Genomic DNA, 18,656 nt, shown 5'->3' with positions numbered 1-18,656 from the left:
GTGAGAGACAGGTTGAGGTATCCAGGGTCAGAGTAGTGCAGAAGTTGTCGTATGCTGAGGCGGTGAAGAAAGTAGAGGAAGATGGGTCAAGGGGAGGGATCCTGAGAGGAGTGGTGTGCGTAGTATATCTGTACCAGTACAGAAGGATACGCCAACAAGTGATATATGTTTCAGTAAGATTGGATTTTTAGCATTTATAGCATTGGTTATCAACTGTACTGCAGGAATGTCATGTAAATAGCAGAAAATAGAGGTTGTGGTGGCAGCTGCAGAGAGGTATTTCGGTGTGCGACACTTGACATCAGAAGAGTTACAGGGTGTGTTAAGTGGTGGTGTCCCATCCTTTCAGGTTGTTGGTCTAAGGTAAGACTAAATAGATTTAAATAGTGGAGTAGGGGGTGATTTTTTTTGTGATTGTCGTGTTAGGTAGTAGGGTATTTGTTTATTGATTTTTCAAGCGAAGTATAAGGGAGTATTACTCCAGTCTAGTAGGTGGCGGTAATGCTACATTTTTTGGATACCAACCGCCGTAAAACCTCCTCGAAGAAGAAAAAAACTACGTAACGTGGTATGGAGGGGCGTTGCCTTGAGTGACGTCGATTATTCGCGACTGACAGCATGGCAGGAGAGACATGCGTATAATATTTTGATCAAGCAAATATATTTGGTTACGCTACTTTTTACGAACATGCAACTAAAAGAATCAGATGAAGACGGCTTTGGAATAGAGATCGTCCTTCAACAGGGAGACAGAAAAGCACCATCCTGTGTGCATGGTAAGTACCCAAATGTCGGAATGATTGCAAAGTTAGCTAGCTAGCTAGCGTCTACTTAGCTAGGTTTGGGAAAAGGGCCATATGAATTTATTAAATAACGTTAGATACTATCTAGCTAACTACAGTCCAAAGCTAGCTATATAAGTTGTGTTTTACCATTGACATCTGAAAAAGGAATTATTCGGTGAAGTATGCATACTGTAATACAGATGTTCTTGCCCCATGCAGGTCCAACTTTGTTGTTTGAGAAGGTCTGCAAAGGAGAGGAGAAAGGCCGGAGGTTTTATGCCTGCTCAGCGTGCAGAGACCGAAAAGAATGCAATTTCTTTCAGTGGGAAGATGATAAGGTAACCGAGTTAACTAGCTAGCTTTTTAAAATCTTATTTACTGGCAAATATAGTTGGGTTACACATACACTGCATTCGGAAAGTATTCAGACACAAAGTTAAGTATTTTTATTTTAACAAATGTATTACATTTAAAACGGAAACCTCTCATTTACATAAGTATTCAGACCTTTTGCTATGAGACTCGAAATTGAGCTCGGGTGCATCCTATTTCCATTGATCATCCTTGATGTTTCTACAACTTGTTTGGAGTCTACCTGTGTTAAATCCAATTGATTGGATATTATTTGGAAAGAAAGCTACCGGTCTTTATAAGGTCCCACTGTTGACAGTGCATGTCAGAGCAAAAACCAAGCCATGAGGTCGTAGGGATCAGACAGGATTGTGTCGAGGCACATATCTGGGAAAAGGACAAAAAAAATGTCTGCAGCGTTGAAGGTAACCAAGAACACAGTGGCCTCCATTATTCTTAAATGGAAGAAGTTTAAAACCACCAAGAACTCTGTGCAGCAACGCGCCCCATCCAACTAACAGCTTGAGAGGATATGCAAAGAAGAATGGGAGAAACTCTCCAAAATACAGCTGTGCCAAGCTTGTAGCATCATAGCCAAGAAGACGCAAAGCTGTAATCGCTGCCAACGGTGATTAACCAAGTACTGAATAAAGGTTCTGATTACTTCTGTAAATAAAATTTTGCAAATGTGTATATATATTTGCAAAATTGTCAATCTGTTTTTGCTTTGTGACTATGAGCTATTGTGTGTTGATTGATTGGGGAGGACAATTGAATACATTTTATTATAGGGCTGTAATGTAACAAAACGTGGAAAGTCGGGGCGGTCTGAATTCTTTCCGAATGCACTGTATATGTAGTGGCTTAGCTACCTCGTCAAAAGTTCCTGGTGGCCACTCTGGCACAGGTGGGATTGGAAATGTTCAGAGACTGCAGCAAAACAAACCACTTTCCAGCATTGATCTTTAGTTCAGTCGACTCTTCTGGCCATTTTATTAGCACCAAATGTAGCAAGAATTCCATAGTCAGATGTCATTACAGTAGGTGCATGTCATAGAGTTTGACGGTGTAAATGGTAAACTGACACAGTCCTTTTTAAAAATGTAAACGTTATATTTTTTGACTATATACTCTAAACCTGTTCGGTGACCCCTGACCCAACATATGGTACAAATTTATGTAGAATATACAAAGACAGACAAACAACACTATACAATCACATATGTAGGCCAAAATGGCTCCTACAATAGCCTACAAGTGCATTTTTTTTATGGTACCTTAATTGATTCCTTTAACTTATTGGAAGTCCTCGGTTGAGTTCTTCACCGACGACATTGCAGACACATGCCAGATCTTACAAAGCCTAAAACCTGCTAACCACATGATGTGTGCCATCTGATGCCCAACTGCACAGTCGGTGGTGTGGCATGCAACCAACCATTGGTTGACCGCAATGCAATACCTGTGCTTCTGGTCGTGCAGATGGCTAGCTACACTCTCCTATTTTTCACCAAGTGTGTGACTTGAGCGTCTGTGTTGTAGGTGTCTGAGGCCAGGCTTTTGGCCAGAGAGGAGGAGAACCGGTCAAAGATGCCTCCTTTTACCCATCAGGAGTACTGCTCCAGGTAAATGGCCTACACTTGACCTGTAAGGGGACTCTATCCACGGACCCATTCCATTCCACGTTAGAATGGAACAGAATAGGTGTGTGGATAGCAGCTCCATTGTAAGTACCTATTTTTTTAAATTAAGATGCCAGAAAGATCATTGAGATCTCTTGAGATGCGTCTCGTTTTCACGTGAAATTTAAAACAAATACTTAGTAACAAGAATAAGATGGCAACTACTGTCTAATAATTACATTAACAGCATTAAAAGTTGTTGTACAACTACTAATAGATCAACAACTAATAAAAAAATACTGCTACAACTACTATTAAAATGTTTTTCTTCTTTCCAATCCAGGTTCAGAAAGTTCCTTGCCCTCCCCCTAGGAAGGAGGTTCTGCCAGGACTGTCAGCTCCTCCTCCTACCAGGGGAATGGGAAATCCACGCTTCTCACAAGATGTCGCAGGCTGATGACATCACAGAGGCCCGGCTGAGCAGGCCCAGTCTAATGCTCAAACCGCTGGAGAACAAGAAGAGTAACGCCCAGTACCTGTTTGCCGACCGCAGCTGTCACTTCCTGTTGGATACTCTGGCCAAACTGGGCTACAGGAAGGTGCTCTGTGTCGGAACACCCAGGTGAGGGGTTTGATTTAATTTAGACTGTTTGCCTGTCGCTTTGATTAAACAAGGATTGTGTAAATTCTAGTTTTTTTGCCCGTTTGGTTCACACGGTACCTCCCCGTTTCACTCCATTCCAGAGTGTTTTCTTGAACATGGCCTGTTTATTTTAGATTAGATTCAAGTGCTTTGTTATTCTCAGGGTTTTATGTATGATTGATTGTTTAATTCACTGTTTCTTCCAGACTCCATGAGCTGATCAAGCTAAGAAATCAGGAGGGCAAGAGTGACCCCATGAAGAGTCTGCTACTGGACATTGACTTCAGGTCAGTTTTATTGTATTGGATCACACAATGCATAGATACTATTTTACAGCGATGAGCATTTACGATGAGTGACCAAAACAGGCATCGAAAGAATTTAGAGCTGAGCACACACTTTAAATGGTACATGAATGCGCTTATTGCTTTTTGAGGGACGCTTATTGACGTTTATGGATTGCGATGGGAGTGTTGACGTCCCGTATCTCCATATGACTAGCCCACGCCTGTCCCTCCGGTGGCCTTAGGAAGCGGAACACAGGGTAGAGGGGCTCCGTGAACTGAGGACTGCTGAAGACTCCTGCAGCGCCTTCATCGTATCGGCGTCCTAAAATGCCAGGTTGCCCTTCTCGTAGTTGGCCCACCCTACCTGGCACAGCTCGCCCGCTGGTGGAGCACGCCACGCGGGCCTGTCATTTTGCCAGGCGGAGAGACGCTCATCCCGAAGCGCCACGCACCACGAGTTCCTGTTCCGCCCCCAGCTTGGCACCTTTGTCCCGCCCCTTTCTGTCCAGGCAGCTGTAGGCCACGCCCACAGCCCAGGTGGAGCAGCAGCGGGCGTTGGCCCGTTGTCGTGGCAGCAGAGTCGAGTGCGTAGCAGGCGTGGTCGAACTGGGGGGGGTGCTCTGGAGGGGACGGGGTGGGCCAGAGAAGCACATGCCTCGTCCCTCTCCTGTAACTGTCATTGGCTATGGCAGGTCTGCCTATGAATGGTCACAGGGGAGGAGACCGAGACGATGAGGGGATTCGATGGATCTGTCCTGGGTGCCCCGGTAGGTGTGTTTTGCACCGGGTGACAGTTAATTGCATTAGTTTTGGAACCGGGTGACCTCCCGGGCGTGAGTCATGTGCCCCAGTCAAAGCCCACGGCGAAGTCTGCTCAAAACAAAAGGGACGTCATTTAAGCATGTGGAGTAATGAGTAGGGTTCTGTTTTCACGTGCAAAAGTGATAAAGCATTTATATCTGCCCTCCCAATGAAAACTAGTTTGAGAATGTAGAAGTTAGATTTTTATGGGAAAGAGACGTGTGTTTCCGGATGGAGCACCGTGCTACCTTGTTGACAACCTAACCGAGCAGCGCAGATTACTGTTTTGATTTGAGACGGGTGCTCCTCTCTCGTCTCTTTTCCTGTAGTACTTCTTGATATTCTACAGGGGGAGCCATGGCACCACTGAGAGAGAAAAATCTGGACCAGGGGACACCACCCAGTCTCTGACCATCGGTTATTGGGTCGTTCTTTGCCGTGGCTTAGAAAAGACGTACACACTTGTCAGTTAGTGATCACATGCATTGAAGACGCGCCCGCAAAATCTATTTGCTACCGTTGTGCACCGACGATCCCCCTTCATTCAATATGTGCTTGTGTCTTAAATCCAAATAATTTCTAACAATGTGTTGGCAGTGTGATTTGTATTATGAAGGTGAACTCCTCTGGCTTTAGGAGGCTGGTATCTGCGTTCTCCAGGTTTTCATTATCATCCAAAAATACAGGTCATTCCACAAAATCGTAAAACAACTAGCAGGATGGCAGAACTGTTTTTTTGCATAATTTAGCTGCTCTTGAATGAATGCTTTCTTGGCTCGCCGTTCACAAATGAGTGGTGTCATTAATTAGTATATAGGCCTATCGTGCAGCGTTCTGTGCCCTATAATTCCGTTGGCATAATCATAATGTGCAGTATGTTTCCGAGATGCTCATTCTCTTCCTGTTTCTGATCCGTTCTGTTAGTCTGCAAGGAATGTGTCCGGTTGAACAAGGGAAAGGGCGCGTTGACAAGCTAAAGCGTGTGTGTGTGTGCTGCTGTTAAGTGCCCTTCAGTGATTATCTTGCTGAGATTGTAAAGTTATATTTACACCCATACACTTCTGTTGACTTTCTCTGACCTACAGGAGGAGGCTACCTACAGTAGTGGTCCCACCTTGAACCAATGTCACACAACCATTGACTTGCTATAGGTGTCACAATAAAACATTGTAAAGCAAATGTAACCTGTAATGTTTTTGTGTCTTCCAGATATGCCCAGTTTTATGGCACGGATGAGTTCTGCCACTACAACATGTTCAATCATCACTTTTTTGGAGGCGAGGTAAAAGTTTCAACTGTATGTTTTGTCTTAGAGCCTTTGGATAAATCCATAAAAATAAAACAAGTTTTGAAATCTGTGTTTTTTACACAGGCGGCAAGTGGGGTCCTCCGAGCCTTCCTCGGCGAGGAAGATGGGGAGAAGGTGATCATGGTGTCCGACCCTCCGTTCGGGGGCCTGGTGAAGCCTCTGGCCCACAGTTTCTCTCAGATCGCAGAGACCTGGCGGGAACTGCAGACCTCCGAGGGCGGTGTTGTGGAGATGCCCATAGTGTGGATCTTCCCTTACTTCTTTGAGCCACGCATCCTTGAGTGTTTCCCCTCTTTCACCATGCTAGACTACCAGGTAACCCACCTTTTTATTTTTTATAGACGTCAGATGCATTCACAAATGTACCTATTTGCATGACTAGAGAATACTGAGGGGTCATAACATACATTTATGTGGTGCTTTCCTCAAACTCCTAGGTGGACTATGACAACCATCCCCTCTACAAACATGGGAAAACGGGTAGAAAACAGTCCCCAGTCCGCCTGTTCACCAACCTGGCACCACGAGACGTCGTCCTCCCTAGGGAGGAGGGTTACAGGTACAGTATACACACACACACCAACCTGACCTCGCGAGACATTGTCCTCCCTAATATACAACCCACCTCTCCCTATCGCACGCGAGCCAAAAAATATTATTATTACAGTAAGATGCTATCCTAAATGGAAGATGGAAAATATTAGTTAACAGCTCATTGGTCAGATGAGAGATTTAATTGGAGTGGGAAAGTATTGGAGGAATTCTTCAGAGGCACGATTATGTTAGATTCATCCGTCTGTCTCTTCGCTTCTCTTTTAGATTCTGCAAAGTCTGTGCGAGATATGTGTGGTCTGGGAACAAGCATTGTACTAAATGCAACCTGTGCCCTTCAAAGGTATGCATTTCCCTGTCGCAGGCCGGGAAAAGTAAGGTTGCACAGTTTTAACTTGATGAAATGGTTAGCTCTCAGGTGTCACTTTTCACAACCGATCAGGCTTTTCGTCATTTTTGTCTCCTTTATTCTTCCAGGACGGGAGAGTGTGGAAGCATTGCTCAGAGTGTCAGAAGTGCGTGAAGCCATGTGAGTATCCCATAGACTGTCATTTTAACAGGCGCTCTTATCCAGAGTGACTTACAGTTGTTCATATTTTGGTTGGAGTGATGGTCTGATTGGTACCTCTGCCCTCTCATCACCTCCCCAGCCTGGCGCCACTGCCAATCCTGTGCCCGCTGTGCCCTCCCAGACCACCCCTGTGGGAATAGCCCAGGTCTGGAAGGCTGTTTCAACTGTGGCAGCCTGAAGCACAAGCGCAGAGCCTGCCCCCTCAAAGACAAACGGAGGACCGATAACAAGTGAGTTTGACTACCCGTGTCATATACCCAGACACAACCCTTAAACACACAGAGACGAGCACAGGGCTGACGCAACTTGTTTCCCAAGACACTTATCTGTAGTGCCTGTGCTACCCATATCGACACAGTGTTGATGCAGTCTAAACGACTAGTGTTCGTACGGATTGTTTGCTTGCCTGACGTGTGAGTGTCAACTCTCTCTCTCTCTCTCTCTCCCTCTCTCTCTTTCTCTGTCTCTCTCTGTCTCTGTGTAGATCCAAGGCCATGAATTCCAAGAGGACGTCTGGGGCCCAGCGCAGAGCCAACAAGTTGAAGAAGACGACAGAATAAGTCCCATGATCCCACTCTCATAATCAGACAGCAAGGGAGATGTGTGTGTGTGTGTAGCAGATGTGAAGTTGCTATTGAGAGCTAGTCGTCTTTCATGTGTGGTTTCTGTACTGTAGACAAGTCTTTTTTTTTTAAAAATTGTACGTGATGTTTTTGCATAATAAAAGCATCGACTCTAGATGGAATCGCATGTTATTTCACAGAATTCTCGATTTCCTGGTTTATGCGACTGTCTAATTCCGCCATAGTGCTCGTATGAACATGTCTATACGATGAACAAAATACGTAGTTGAATGCTCTGTGCACGTTTACTAGTCTTGAGATGATTGCTGGATGTTTCCGCAAGTAGGTATCTGCCATTGTGTCAATATAACCGATTGGATTTATGTGTGAAACTAGAACGGCGCCTTTAGGACATCTTATGTCACAAAATAGGTGACATGACCTTTTTTTAGTTCTGTGCTCCAGATGGAGGGATAAAAACGGCTCCCCCCGCTGCCCCGTGGGCAGACGATACGGACGTTAGGAAAAGGGATTCCTTTATCTGTTCCATGCGGCTCTGGACTAAGACATTTTACATTTTTAAAGATTCATGTCCTTCCAAGAAAAAGGAACGCAGGCAATAAACAGACGATGGAGGCGCTTTCAGAGCCCTCCGGAATAGTTGTGGCATCTCGGTGCATTTAGAGTGTTTGGTTACTGAAAAACAGTGTAGAAGATGAGATGTGAATGCTGCCTTGGAACAAAAGCTACTGCAGAGATTTCATTCAAGGCCAATTGGTGACGAGATGCATTGTAATTAGAAATGCACATTCGTATGAACTGGAGTGACGCATAAATAGATTTTCATTGTGTTCCTTTGTAAAGCCACATGGGGGCAGAATGACTTCCTGTAGTGGTCATGGACACCATCCACCCTGTGGATTTTCAGTTTATTTACTTCCACCACAGGAGGTTGCCGGCACCTTTAATTGGGGAGAACGGGCTCGTGTTAATCACTGGACTGGAATGGTATCATTTGTGGTTTCCATGTGTTTGATTCCATTCGCTTCGTACCGGACATTATTACGAGCCCCCCACCCCCCTCCCAGTAGCCTCTTGTGGCTTCCGCCTAACCTTATCCGAACGTCTCATTGATGTGTTTTCAGTGAATGCAGTGTGAGTAGGAGTGGACATAAAGACCTTACTCAGACCCTGATCGGAAGTGACACTGAGCATACATGCACACACACACACACACACCGGCCACTGCATGGGGACAAGGGAGCAATAGAACACACACAGCCAGATTCATACATATATTCATGGGGAAGATGGAACGAAGAGAGATTCACAGTGAGCCATAACACACAGGGAAGTGAGCGACCGCCCCAACACACACACACACACAGCCCAATGTTCTTCCTCGGTGGTAGAGAGGTCTCTTCAGGACAACCTTGCTTCAGTGAGCTGAGCAGAGATCAATTCTCAAATTGCTCTAAGTTCCTGTGCAGTGGATACAGTGTCACTTTGGGCTGCTCCATACATCCAGTTTTACTGGTCTGTGTCAATCATTTCCTGGCCAATTATCCACATCAAATGAACGAGACTGAAGTTGTGTCAGGCACACTTCCTCGGAGACCGAAAAGGGAGACCGTGACTGGAAAGAGCGAGAGAAGGAAGAAAGTGAATGGCCAGCAGACCATTTGAAGCTGAACAGGGCTGACTTGCGTTTCAAATGGTAAACAGATCTATATCTGATGTCTGCCTCTATGAGTTGGAAATGAGTCTATGGGTGAGAGAGAAAAAAAACTAATTTGATCTGTGATTAACTGTGGTTGAATAGACTGTCTCTTCTCCCAACGAATTCAATAAATCTGTTTAATCTTTTCTCTTTTTTCCCTCCCACATCAAACCACTACTGGGACCGGTTAGAGGAGGGATGAGAAGGAGGAGGAGTAGAAAGAGAAGTGGATCAGAATAGAGATGAAAGAACAGGATGCGTGGGGACACACACACACACACAGACTGCCCGGTCTGTCCCCCCGTATCTCCTCTCAGTTGTCATAATGTCCACTTAATTATCTGGTATTTCAGAAACTGTTATGGTCCCTGTGGATATGAATCGTGTTTTGGTCCAGGATCTTATTGTAACTGGACGACGTCCTTGCCAGGCCACACAAAGCCCTTGTGTGAGTCCTTTGTAACACCTCGGGCGAATTCGGTTTTAATTCAACTGATGCGACGTGTTTCTCGTTCTCTACCTGTCGTTGTGGTACTCTGCTGGCATTTCTTCCTATTTTTGATTCCAAGCACCCTTCCATTTGTTGCCTCGAGAATAAGAGTCGAGCGCGTTATTTCCCTTCACCTGTTTTGGCGCTAGCACCAGGGTGTTTCCCTCATGTGGTCTTGAACATCTCGGGGCCGTAATACTGCCCGGCAAAATGAGATGGTGGTACTTCCAAAATTACAAAAACCCATCCGTCAATTCACTTCGGTCGCAAGATGTTAGGCCCCGTTGATTGACACATGGACCACCATGTTCATGTGAAGTTCATGTAGCCATCATTTATTGAATGGCTACACACTGAGTGGAGCTAACGATCACGGCTGCGCCAACTGTGAAAATGGCAAACAACAGCTGTTGTAGAGAGAATGTTGCCCATTCGGGCTCCTAATGTTGACAGTTGCCTGCCTCTGGCCTGAAATTGACAGCAACCAATATAGCCATGTGGGCCGAAATGGTTGTGGTGATGGGGGGGGGGGGGGGTTCTGTGCTGTGACAGAATGGCAGAAGGAGTCTAGTAAGGACAAGGAGTGTGTGTGCAGCGACTGGGTACATTCCCAGAATATTTCTACATTCAAGCCTGGCTCTGTCTCAGGTGTACAAGCCTGTTATTGTGTGTTAACAGCCGTTGGGTGACTCTGTGTGTGCGTGTGTCTGCGCGTGTGTGTTTCCGCGAGTTGCATGTGCACGTGCGTGTCATGCACCTTCTTATCCCAAAGCAAACTCATCAGCAAGCCTCCAAAGTCTAAATTCATAATCTCTTATCGAAATCTACACTAACACAATCTACCTGCCTTATTTCTATAACCTGTATCAGCCTTCCTTATTGCATCGCTGGTCTCTACCACTGATATGAACAATGTTCTGAACAGACTTATGTGATAGTGGGATCCCTTGCCTCACAGACGGGTCCAGAGGTGTGTAGTGAAATGTCACGTGTGGAAAAAATTGGCCCACAGGAAATGGTGTCCCTCTCCTTTGGCCCTTAGCATGCGGGTTAAACCCTGAACTGGACACTGTACGGTCAGCTTCTGTGATTGGCCTTGAAGGCACACAGGCAGGAAGTTTATCACGAGCTCTAAGGACACCAAACAGGACGTTAGAGCGGGGGGGGGGGGGAAATAGCCGCAGGTAAAATATGATCTAAAAACCAGATAGGCCTACATCTGAGTTGTCATCCTTTTCACGACCTATAAAGACACTAAGATAATCACTAGAGAGTACAAAAATGAAGTAGAAAAAAAAGATTTGGAGGACATTACATGACGCACATCTGAAGGAACCAGATTTAAGCAAAGAAATGTAGCATTTGGCGTAGGAATAGGATGTCTCTTTGAACCCCCCCGTAACCTTTGAAGCAGAGGACCAACCACCCAGCGGGTCTGTTGGGATCTCCTTTCATCCAGTGGGAACAAAGCTTAACGCATCCTCACGCCATGGCAGGTGACACACACATCTTAGACCTTTCATGCACCGGCACTCATGCCACACACACACACACACTCCTGTGAGGTTGTACGCACACGCATACTCAGTGATGGGAATGATCAATTAGAAACAGCCAAACCCTCAGACTACATTCAACTGCTCACACATCCCATACACACACACACACACACACCGTTGCATCATGTCTCACCCCAGACACTGTGATTTCCCTGTTTTCAACTTCTGAAACTCCTTGTTACATGGGAAGTGTAGAGGAGAGGAGTGGAGAGGGAATATCTCTGTCCCAGCAGGTCAATTCCAGTAGCAACCAGGACTTAAACATGGAGTTTAGTTAGTGGGAGTGGTGGACCTGAGATTGGGCCTGTATGTTTGAAGAGCATGTGTCTTCTGAGAGTTGCTGGGAGATAGGGAGATATACAATAAAAGAAGCGATGGAGATAGGGAGATATACAATAAAATAAGCGATGGAGATAGGGAGATATACAATAAAAGGAGCGATGGAGATAGGGAGATATACAATAAAAGGAGCGATGGAGATAGGGAGATATACAATAAAAGGAGCGATGGAGATAGGGAGATATACAATAAAAGGAGCGATGGAGATAGGGAGATATACAATAAAAGGAGCGATGGAGATAGGGAGATATACAATAAAAGGAGCGATGGAGATAGGGAGATATACAATAAAAGGAGCGATGGAGATAGGGAGATATACAATAAAAGGAGCGATGGAGAAGAGAGAAGGGGAAAGAAATAGAAAGTTGGTGAGAGAGAAAGAGAGGGTTAGAGGAGATGAAAAGAGCGAGAGAAAGATAAGGGGAGAGAGAGACCACGTTACAACAAGAGGTCCCAGCTCACTATCCCTGCAGGGCTGCACAGTAGGGAGGAAGGGGGGGGTAAGGGAGGAGGATGCGAGAGGTGGAGGGGTGGAAGAAGGGGTTGTAGCGGTGGGGGCCGGCGACTTCTCCGCCTTGGCAGAGAGGGAGCAATTATGAATCCCTCTCTCCATCCCCTCGATTCCTCCATCCCCTCTAGTCCCAAAAAAGGATATAAATAAACAGCCAGTCCTCCCAGAGCCCTCGCCAGAAAGGGGAAAAGTTTTACACGAGAGGAGAGGAGGAACGGAGAAGAGAGGAAACCCCTTGTCTCTGGTGTCAGAGTGTGTGTTCGGTGGTAGCAGCCGTGGTCAGAAGAGAGAGGGAACACATTCCTCCACCATGGGGTGAGTACTGCAGCGATAGAGGGGACGCTGTGTCGTCCCGACTGTAACCACCATTTGCCTGTGAGTTTATCATCTTTCCCATCGCTGTGACTGGGAGAGTATGTGCGTGTGTGTGTTTACGAGTGCTTATCCCAGCAGCTCGGATGAGTTATGGGCGCACTTCATAGGGTTAAGGGTAACTGAGAAACTGAGAAACACACTGTGCTCTCACACACAACCAGAAATCACTTCTGGCATTTAGGTGTGTGTGTGTGTGTGTGTGTGTGTGTGTGTGTGTGTGTGTGTGTGTGTGCCAGAGGAGGCTGGTGGGAGGAGCTATAGGAGGACGGGCTCATTGTAATAGCTGGAATGGAATCAAGGGAATGGTACGAAACACATGGAAACAACTTGTTTGTCATTCCATTCATTCCTGCCATTACAATGAGCCCGTCCTCCTAGAGCTCCTCCCACCAGCCTCCTCTGGTGTGTGTGCATGCCTTCATGCGTGTGTGTGCGAGTGGATGTGTGTGTGTGCTAAGACAGCATTACTCTAAGTGCATGGCATCGGAGCAGACCTGTGACTATAATTGACTGTGCATAATGGAACAACCTCACGACGTAATTCTTTCTGAGTGAAACTTTTACACAAGAAACGGCAGGCAGACGGAAAAACAACTTAAGTGGCCCCGCTGTCTCGGAGCGGGGGCATTTACGTCCTTATGATTTATATTCACTCACAGTCCTAGACTTTTCCAACATGTAGGCTTGTTTTTCCTCAGTTCGCCTCCAGACTACATTTATTGTCCTTCGTTTAGCGTTAGCGACGGTCGTGGCGTGGGTCTTTGTAACCTTGCTGCGTATGTCTCGTCTCTTGTCTTTCGCTTTTCGACAGCTCCCAGCTCATGCTTCAATTCGCCAGAGGCGTGGGGTCTCTTTTACGCGTTGCCCTATGTGCGTCCATGGTGATGTAAATACAATTTTAATAAACACGTCACAGTAAACATCGCCAGTGGCTCCCAGGAACACAGCTGTTCGCGGAGTGAAGCCAATCTTTCGTGGGAGTCGGTGTCTGTGTCAGACCCTGGGAGGGAGAGATTCCTCTAAAAACATCTGTATTGAGCCAAAAATACAAACCGTTGTGCAGCATCACCTCTGACCTCTAACCTTTTAGAGTGGACTATCCTGATTTGTCCAAACCCTGTGATGACTGGAGTCTGTATGGAGGAAGCTTAGGGCTTCCCTGCTGGTCAGTTTCCTTGTTAAACTCTAGAGACAGCATGCTTCTCTCTCCTTCTTTCTCTCTCCCGTTCTCTCTCTCTCTCTCTCTCTCGGTCCACCAACTGTCTCTTCTCTGTTTGTCACCCATATTTACAAGGTTATTAAACACAAAAGGCATATCCTTCCCTACTAACTATGGGCCTATCCCTCTGTTCTTAACTAACCACAGTGCTTCATCAGAGGGCATCAGCACTCTGCACATGTTGTTCTAGTTCTGCCTAAGACTGGACTCGGGGGAGAATTCTTTGCATTGTTCTATTTACAGGCGAAGTATCCCTGCAGTCCTGCTGGCTTATCTGTGACGTCAGGACGGTGGATAGGAGAGGCTTCCGTCACAGTAGATTACTGTACCTGATGCCGGGGATGAGTTTGTTGTTTGCTCTGACGATAGATGGCTTCTTCTTCACAGCTTTTTGGTCCGTTCTGGTCTGTTGCTCATTCTGCCCTGAAAAGCTAACAATCTGGTTTTGTTGGTCTGGTTGTGGAAATGTCTCTGGGGCATTTCTTTTGGATTTGTGCGTCCCTTGCTGGTGGTTTTGGTGCGGGTGTCTGTCGGTATCTTGATTGGTGTGGAGTGCTCTTTTATCTTCTGAAAGGGCTGAGTATGTTGATGGACAAAGTGTGTCGATGTAACTGAGCAAGTATTATAATAATTTGGTGGGTGCTTATATTTGTCCTGTGTTTCACACGCATGTGTGATTTGGACACGTGTTGTTTTTTCCCCACCCTGAGACACTCTCGGAGAGTGGGGTCACAGCCAGGGTCTGCCATTATCAGTGGCGACCGTGCAGCAATTAGGGTTAAGTGCCTTGCTCAAGGGCACATAGGCAGATTTTTCACCTTGTCGGCTCAGGGATTCAAACTAGCAACCTTTCAGGATATTGGCCCAGCACTCTAAATGTTAGGCTACCTGTGGCCAACACTGACTGTGTGTACATGTATGTAACGCTGGAGCAGTGTCTCTTGACAGATGGGGTGTTTCTGACTAGAGAATTTTGATTGGTCAAATTGAAGAGATAATGGTCAACATTTAATAACATTCCATCAGACTGCAGTCTTTGTCTTGCACTCTGCTCTCAAGTGGTGACACACCAGAATTGCCTGTTAACGGTGTCTTTTGCAATAAGATCTCATGGTTTGACAGCGTCTGACTTGAGTATTCCCAACCTGGTCTCAGAGCATATTGTATTATTCTGTATGTAAATCCAAGATACTCCATTTAGTATGATATGTTATGTTTCGTATGGTATGTATTCATTTGTGGATGTGCATCATCCATTTAGTATGATATATTACTCATTTCAATTCGTAGGATATATTACGAATGACAATTCAGATAACATGTTACAATTTGCAATTTGTATGATATGTTACGCATTTGTTGTAGCTAACGTTGGCTAGGTGGCTAATTGTAGCTAGACTAGGGGATAAGGTTAAGGTTAGGGGTTAGGTTAAAGGGTTTAACATTGAGTTAAGTTTAGGCATTCATTTCGATTGGTAAGTTAAGTGTTAAGGTTTGGTTTTTGAAGTAGTCAACTAGGTGGGACTTCCTATGGGTTAAGGAAGGATCACGTTATTCCATCCAGGTCAGGGTTCCCCAAATGGTGGTTTAATTTGTAATCTGAGCAAACTAATTAGAAATGTCATTTTTGTTTGTATTATTTATAACTTTCATTGTTGGACATAAAAGACTGTAAAAAAAAAACACCAGGAAATCAGCTCCAAGTGATTTTTCTGTTCCCACATAATATAAAGACACGTGGTAGAAGAAGTAGTAGTCTAAGAAGAAAATTGACTACTTCAAAATGGAGACGGCCTCAATGGAGCTGCCCGTGCGCTCACAGACGCCACAGCGGGACAAATACAACGCTGCGATCTCTATACATTCCCATGCTACATTCACAGCCTCAACCCACCTTTCAAATCCAAGATACACAAACGCGCTGGTGTGTCGCCTCTGTTTTCTAAATACGGATTTGCTCAAAAGAAAAGCACTAGAAGGGTCCCATCCGTTTTATTAATTAGCGAAGTCAGCGGCTTCATTTGGATTAGGCCTGCAGGCCCTGCTTGGAAGTTATTACTTCATAATGCGATCATGTAAGCAACAGCCCATATGCTTCTCATCACAGGGGAATGGCATTCGTCCAGAGGGGAAAAGAGAAGGCAAAGTTGAAAAATGCATATCTGATCTACAGTATGTCCCTCGGGAGACTGTTACATGTCTCACACACACACACACACACATATACACGCGCACGCTCACACGCACACTCTCCCTTTCTCTCTGCTAATGGAGGGAGACCTCAGTGACGTGGTGGCGGCTGATATTTTTTTTTTGGGGGGGGGGGGGGGGGGGTTGAGGTTTCATGAGTCACTTTTTCCCTCAGGGGGTAGCAGAGCAGTGCCAAGTTCCCATTGTGTCCGTCCGTCCCAAATATCAATTTCGCGACATGAGTTAAAAATAGCCAAGAAACGAGACGAGTAGAAGTGGCATGGCCAAACAAGAGAAGAGGATGTAGATGTAGAAAAGGCCACTGCTGCTTAGTTTAGGTTGAATATGTAAGGTAGCATGGAATGGGGGCAAACGTTTCACACCCTCACACCTAAGGGGCTGGGGAGGTTTGACAGGGGGCCCCAGAAAAGAGGAAAAACATGACTCCAAGCTTTCAGGCTCTAAAAAAGTACTTCAGATTTGACTCGAGGGTAACGTGATCGAGTGCTACTGAAGTATAGCTCAAACACTTACACTGACCAGGCCATGTGTTTCCTATGAGGTTCTGAGCTACGATAGCGTGTCGCTGACGCTTGCCCTGTCAGACTGAAACTAAATCTAGGACACGTTTCCGCTCCCCCGAGGTGAGTGTCTCGCTCTCGCACGCCTCAGCATTTATGCGAGGAAATTGAATTCAATAAATCTCTCTCGAGTGTGTGAGATTAAACAAAAAGGATGAAGGAGGAAGATGGAATATTTGATACCTAAATATGGCCATATCCATCTCTAGCACTCTCCTGAGTCATGCGCTCCGTTTCGTCCCCTGTCCTGGGCTAAGACATGTGTGGGATGGAGGTTGCTGCTGGGAAGACGGGTCATTATGTGTCTGCGTCTGGTCTACGAGATCAGTGATTCCCAACTCCAGTCCTCCAGTACCCCCCAACAGTACACATTTGTATTGTATCCCCAGACAAGCACACCTGCGGGGGTACTGGAGGACCGAAGTTGGGAATCACTGTATTAAATGTATTTAATACCACTGTGTTAAATGACATGACAGGGGGGGGGGGGTCCAAAGATTTTTAGGGCAATGATGGCTTCCTAAAGTGATATTTGATTTCAACCTGAATTTAAGCCAAGCAAAATGTTATACACGGAAACTCACCTGTGGAGAAATATTATTTGATATAAACATTAGAGGGCAAAATTGGTAACATAAATGTATTGCTGCTCAACACCGTAGGTAGGCTACTATATTTTGAAAGAAACCTTGTTTAGATGAACGTGTCTCACCCTGGCCAAGAGGGGCTGTGACTAAACTCAATTCGGTACCATAGATCCGACTGCACCACTCTAAATTTACACCAAGAGCATAGGGAGCTCTAAATAGCATTTGTACCATAGGCTACACAGGTTATTTTAGTTAGGGATTGAGTGGAATAACATGGAAGGAGTGTCAGAGGCAGGTCACTCTTCGGTATGTTTGATTTCCCTCCAATTGTCAGTATCCATAAATTAACCAGTTAGCGGTGCACGAAAATGGAGGGAGGATGTAAAACAAAGCCAGTTACACAATCAAATGAGACAAACAAAAAAACGGTTTCCGTGCAGGTGGAGGGAAAGCATGACGGCTAACTAACTCCGGGCATCGTCTATCAAATCATACTTCTCTTAACAAAACCGAGGCATCCAAAAAAGAGCTCTGCCACAGCTTCAGTCAAACGTAGCGTCCCTCTACCCAGCATCTTATCCCCTGGGCGGCCGCACCTCAGACAAGGAAAACAACGGTCATAAAAACAGGGTGGCAATCACATTTCTCAATTTGTCACGGTGTTAACAAGCACTCAACTAGGAGCACATACAGTGGGGAGAACAAGTATTTGATACACTGCCGATTTTGCAGGTTTTCCTACTTACAAAGCATGTAGAGGTCTGTAATTTTTATCATAGGTACACTTCAACTGTGAGAGACGGAATCTAAAACAAACATCCAGAAAATCACATTGTATGATTTTTAAGTAATTAATTTGCATTTTATTGCATGACATATAATATTTGATCACAGACCAACCAGTAAGAATTCCCCACTGTATGTTAAAGCATGCACAGTAATCAAGGGCATTCATCACGCCTGTGACAAGTGGACGAATCCCTAAAACCAAAGCATTACAAACTGAACAATGTTTACCAGCCTCTCTCTAGAACCAAACATTAACCATGGGTTTATTAACAATGTGGCAGCATCATTAATATCTATTAGAAAGAGCCGAGCCGAACCACCCAGGGGATGCTGGTGCTCTCTCTCTTTCCTTCTCTCTCCCTCTCTGTATCACCCTGTGTCTCAATTCAATTTCAATTTAAGGGGCTTTATTGGCATGGGAAACATATGTTTACATTGCCAAGGCAAGTGAAATAAACAATTTAAAAAATGAGCAGGAAACATTACACACAAATTTCCAAAAGAATAAAGGCATTTCAAATGTCATCATGTCATTATGTCTCTCTCTCTCCCCGTCCTCTGTATATCGCTCTCTCTCACTCTCTCTGTCTCACCCCTTCTTTCTCGCTCGCTCACTCTCTCTTTCTCTCTCATCTCCCTCTTCCCTGTCTCTCTGCCTCCCTCTTTGTCTCTCTGTCTCCCTCTTTGTCTCTTCTGCACAATCTCCCTCTCTACCTTTTCTGTATGTGTTTGTGCCTGCTAGACGACTGTGCCAACCAAGCATCCTGGGCATCTGGCTATACCCAGACAGACCTCCCTGGGCGCTGATG

General features: G+C 45.4%; 2 protein-coding genes across 2 annotated transcripts in view; both read left to right on the top strand.

The window, feature by feature from the left end:
- Positions 1-578: 578 nt before the first annotated feature.
- Positions 579-7,659, top strand: LOC110531875 (rRNA N6-adenosine-methyltransferase ZCCHC4). Its single transcript, XM_021615352.2, has 12 exons — positions 579-776; positions 1,005-1,123; positions 2,679-2,761; positions 3,102-3,380; positions 3,608-3,688; positions 5,699-5,771; positions 5,862-6,113; positions 6,236-6,357; positions 6,618-6,693; positions 6,828-6,879; positions 7,001-7,151; positions 7,406-7,659. Exons 1-12 carry the CDS (start codon positions 689-691, stop codon positions 7,479-7,481), a joined length of 1,452 nt encoding a protein of 483 aa, XP_021471027.2. The 5' UTR covers positions 579-688; the 3' UTR covers positions 7,482-7,659.
- Positions 7,660-12,193: 4,534 nt separating this feature from the next.
- Positions 12,194-18,656, top strand: part of LOC110531873 (cGMP-specific 3',5'-cyclic phosphodiesterase) — an 89,868-nt gene continuing 83,405 nt past the window's right edge. Inside the window, exon 1 of the mRNA XM_036987765.1 lies at positions 12,194-12,418. Within this exon, the coding sequence (XP_036843660.1) occupies positions 12,414-12,418 (5 nt within the window). The 5' untranslated portion in view covers positions 12,194-12,413. The remainder of the gene's footprint in view (positions 12,419-18,656) is intronic.

The sequence above is a fragment of the Oncorhynchus mykiss genome, chromosome 9, assembly GCF_013265735.2.
Source record: "Oncorhynchus mykiss isolate Arlee chromosome 9, USDA_OmykA_1.1, whole genome shotgun sequence".
Classification (NCBI taxonomy): Eukaryota; Metazoa; Chordata; class Actinopteri; order Salmoniformes; family Salmonidae; genus Oncorhynchus; species Oncorhynchus mykiss.
Note: the sequence above shows the minus strand (reverse complement) of the source record. Positions and strands in the feature narration are given on the sequence as shown.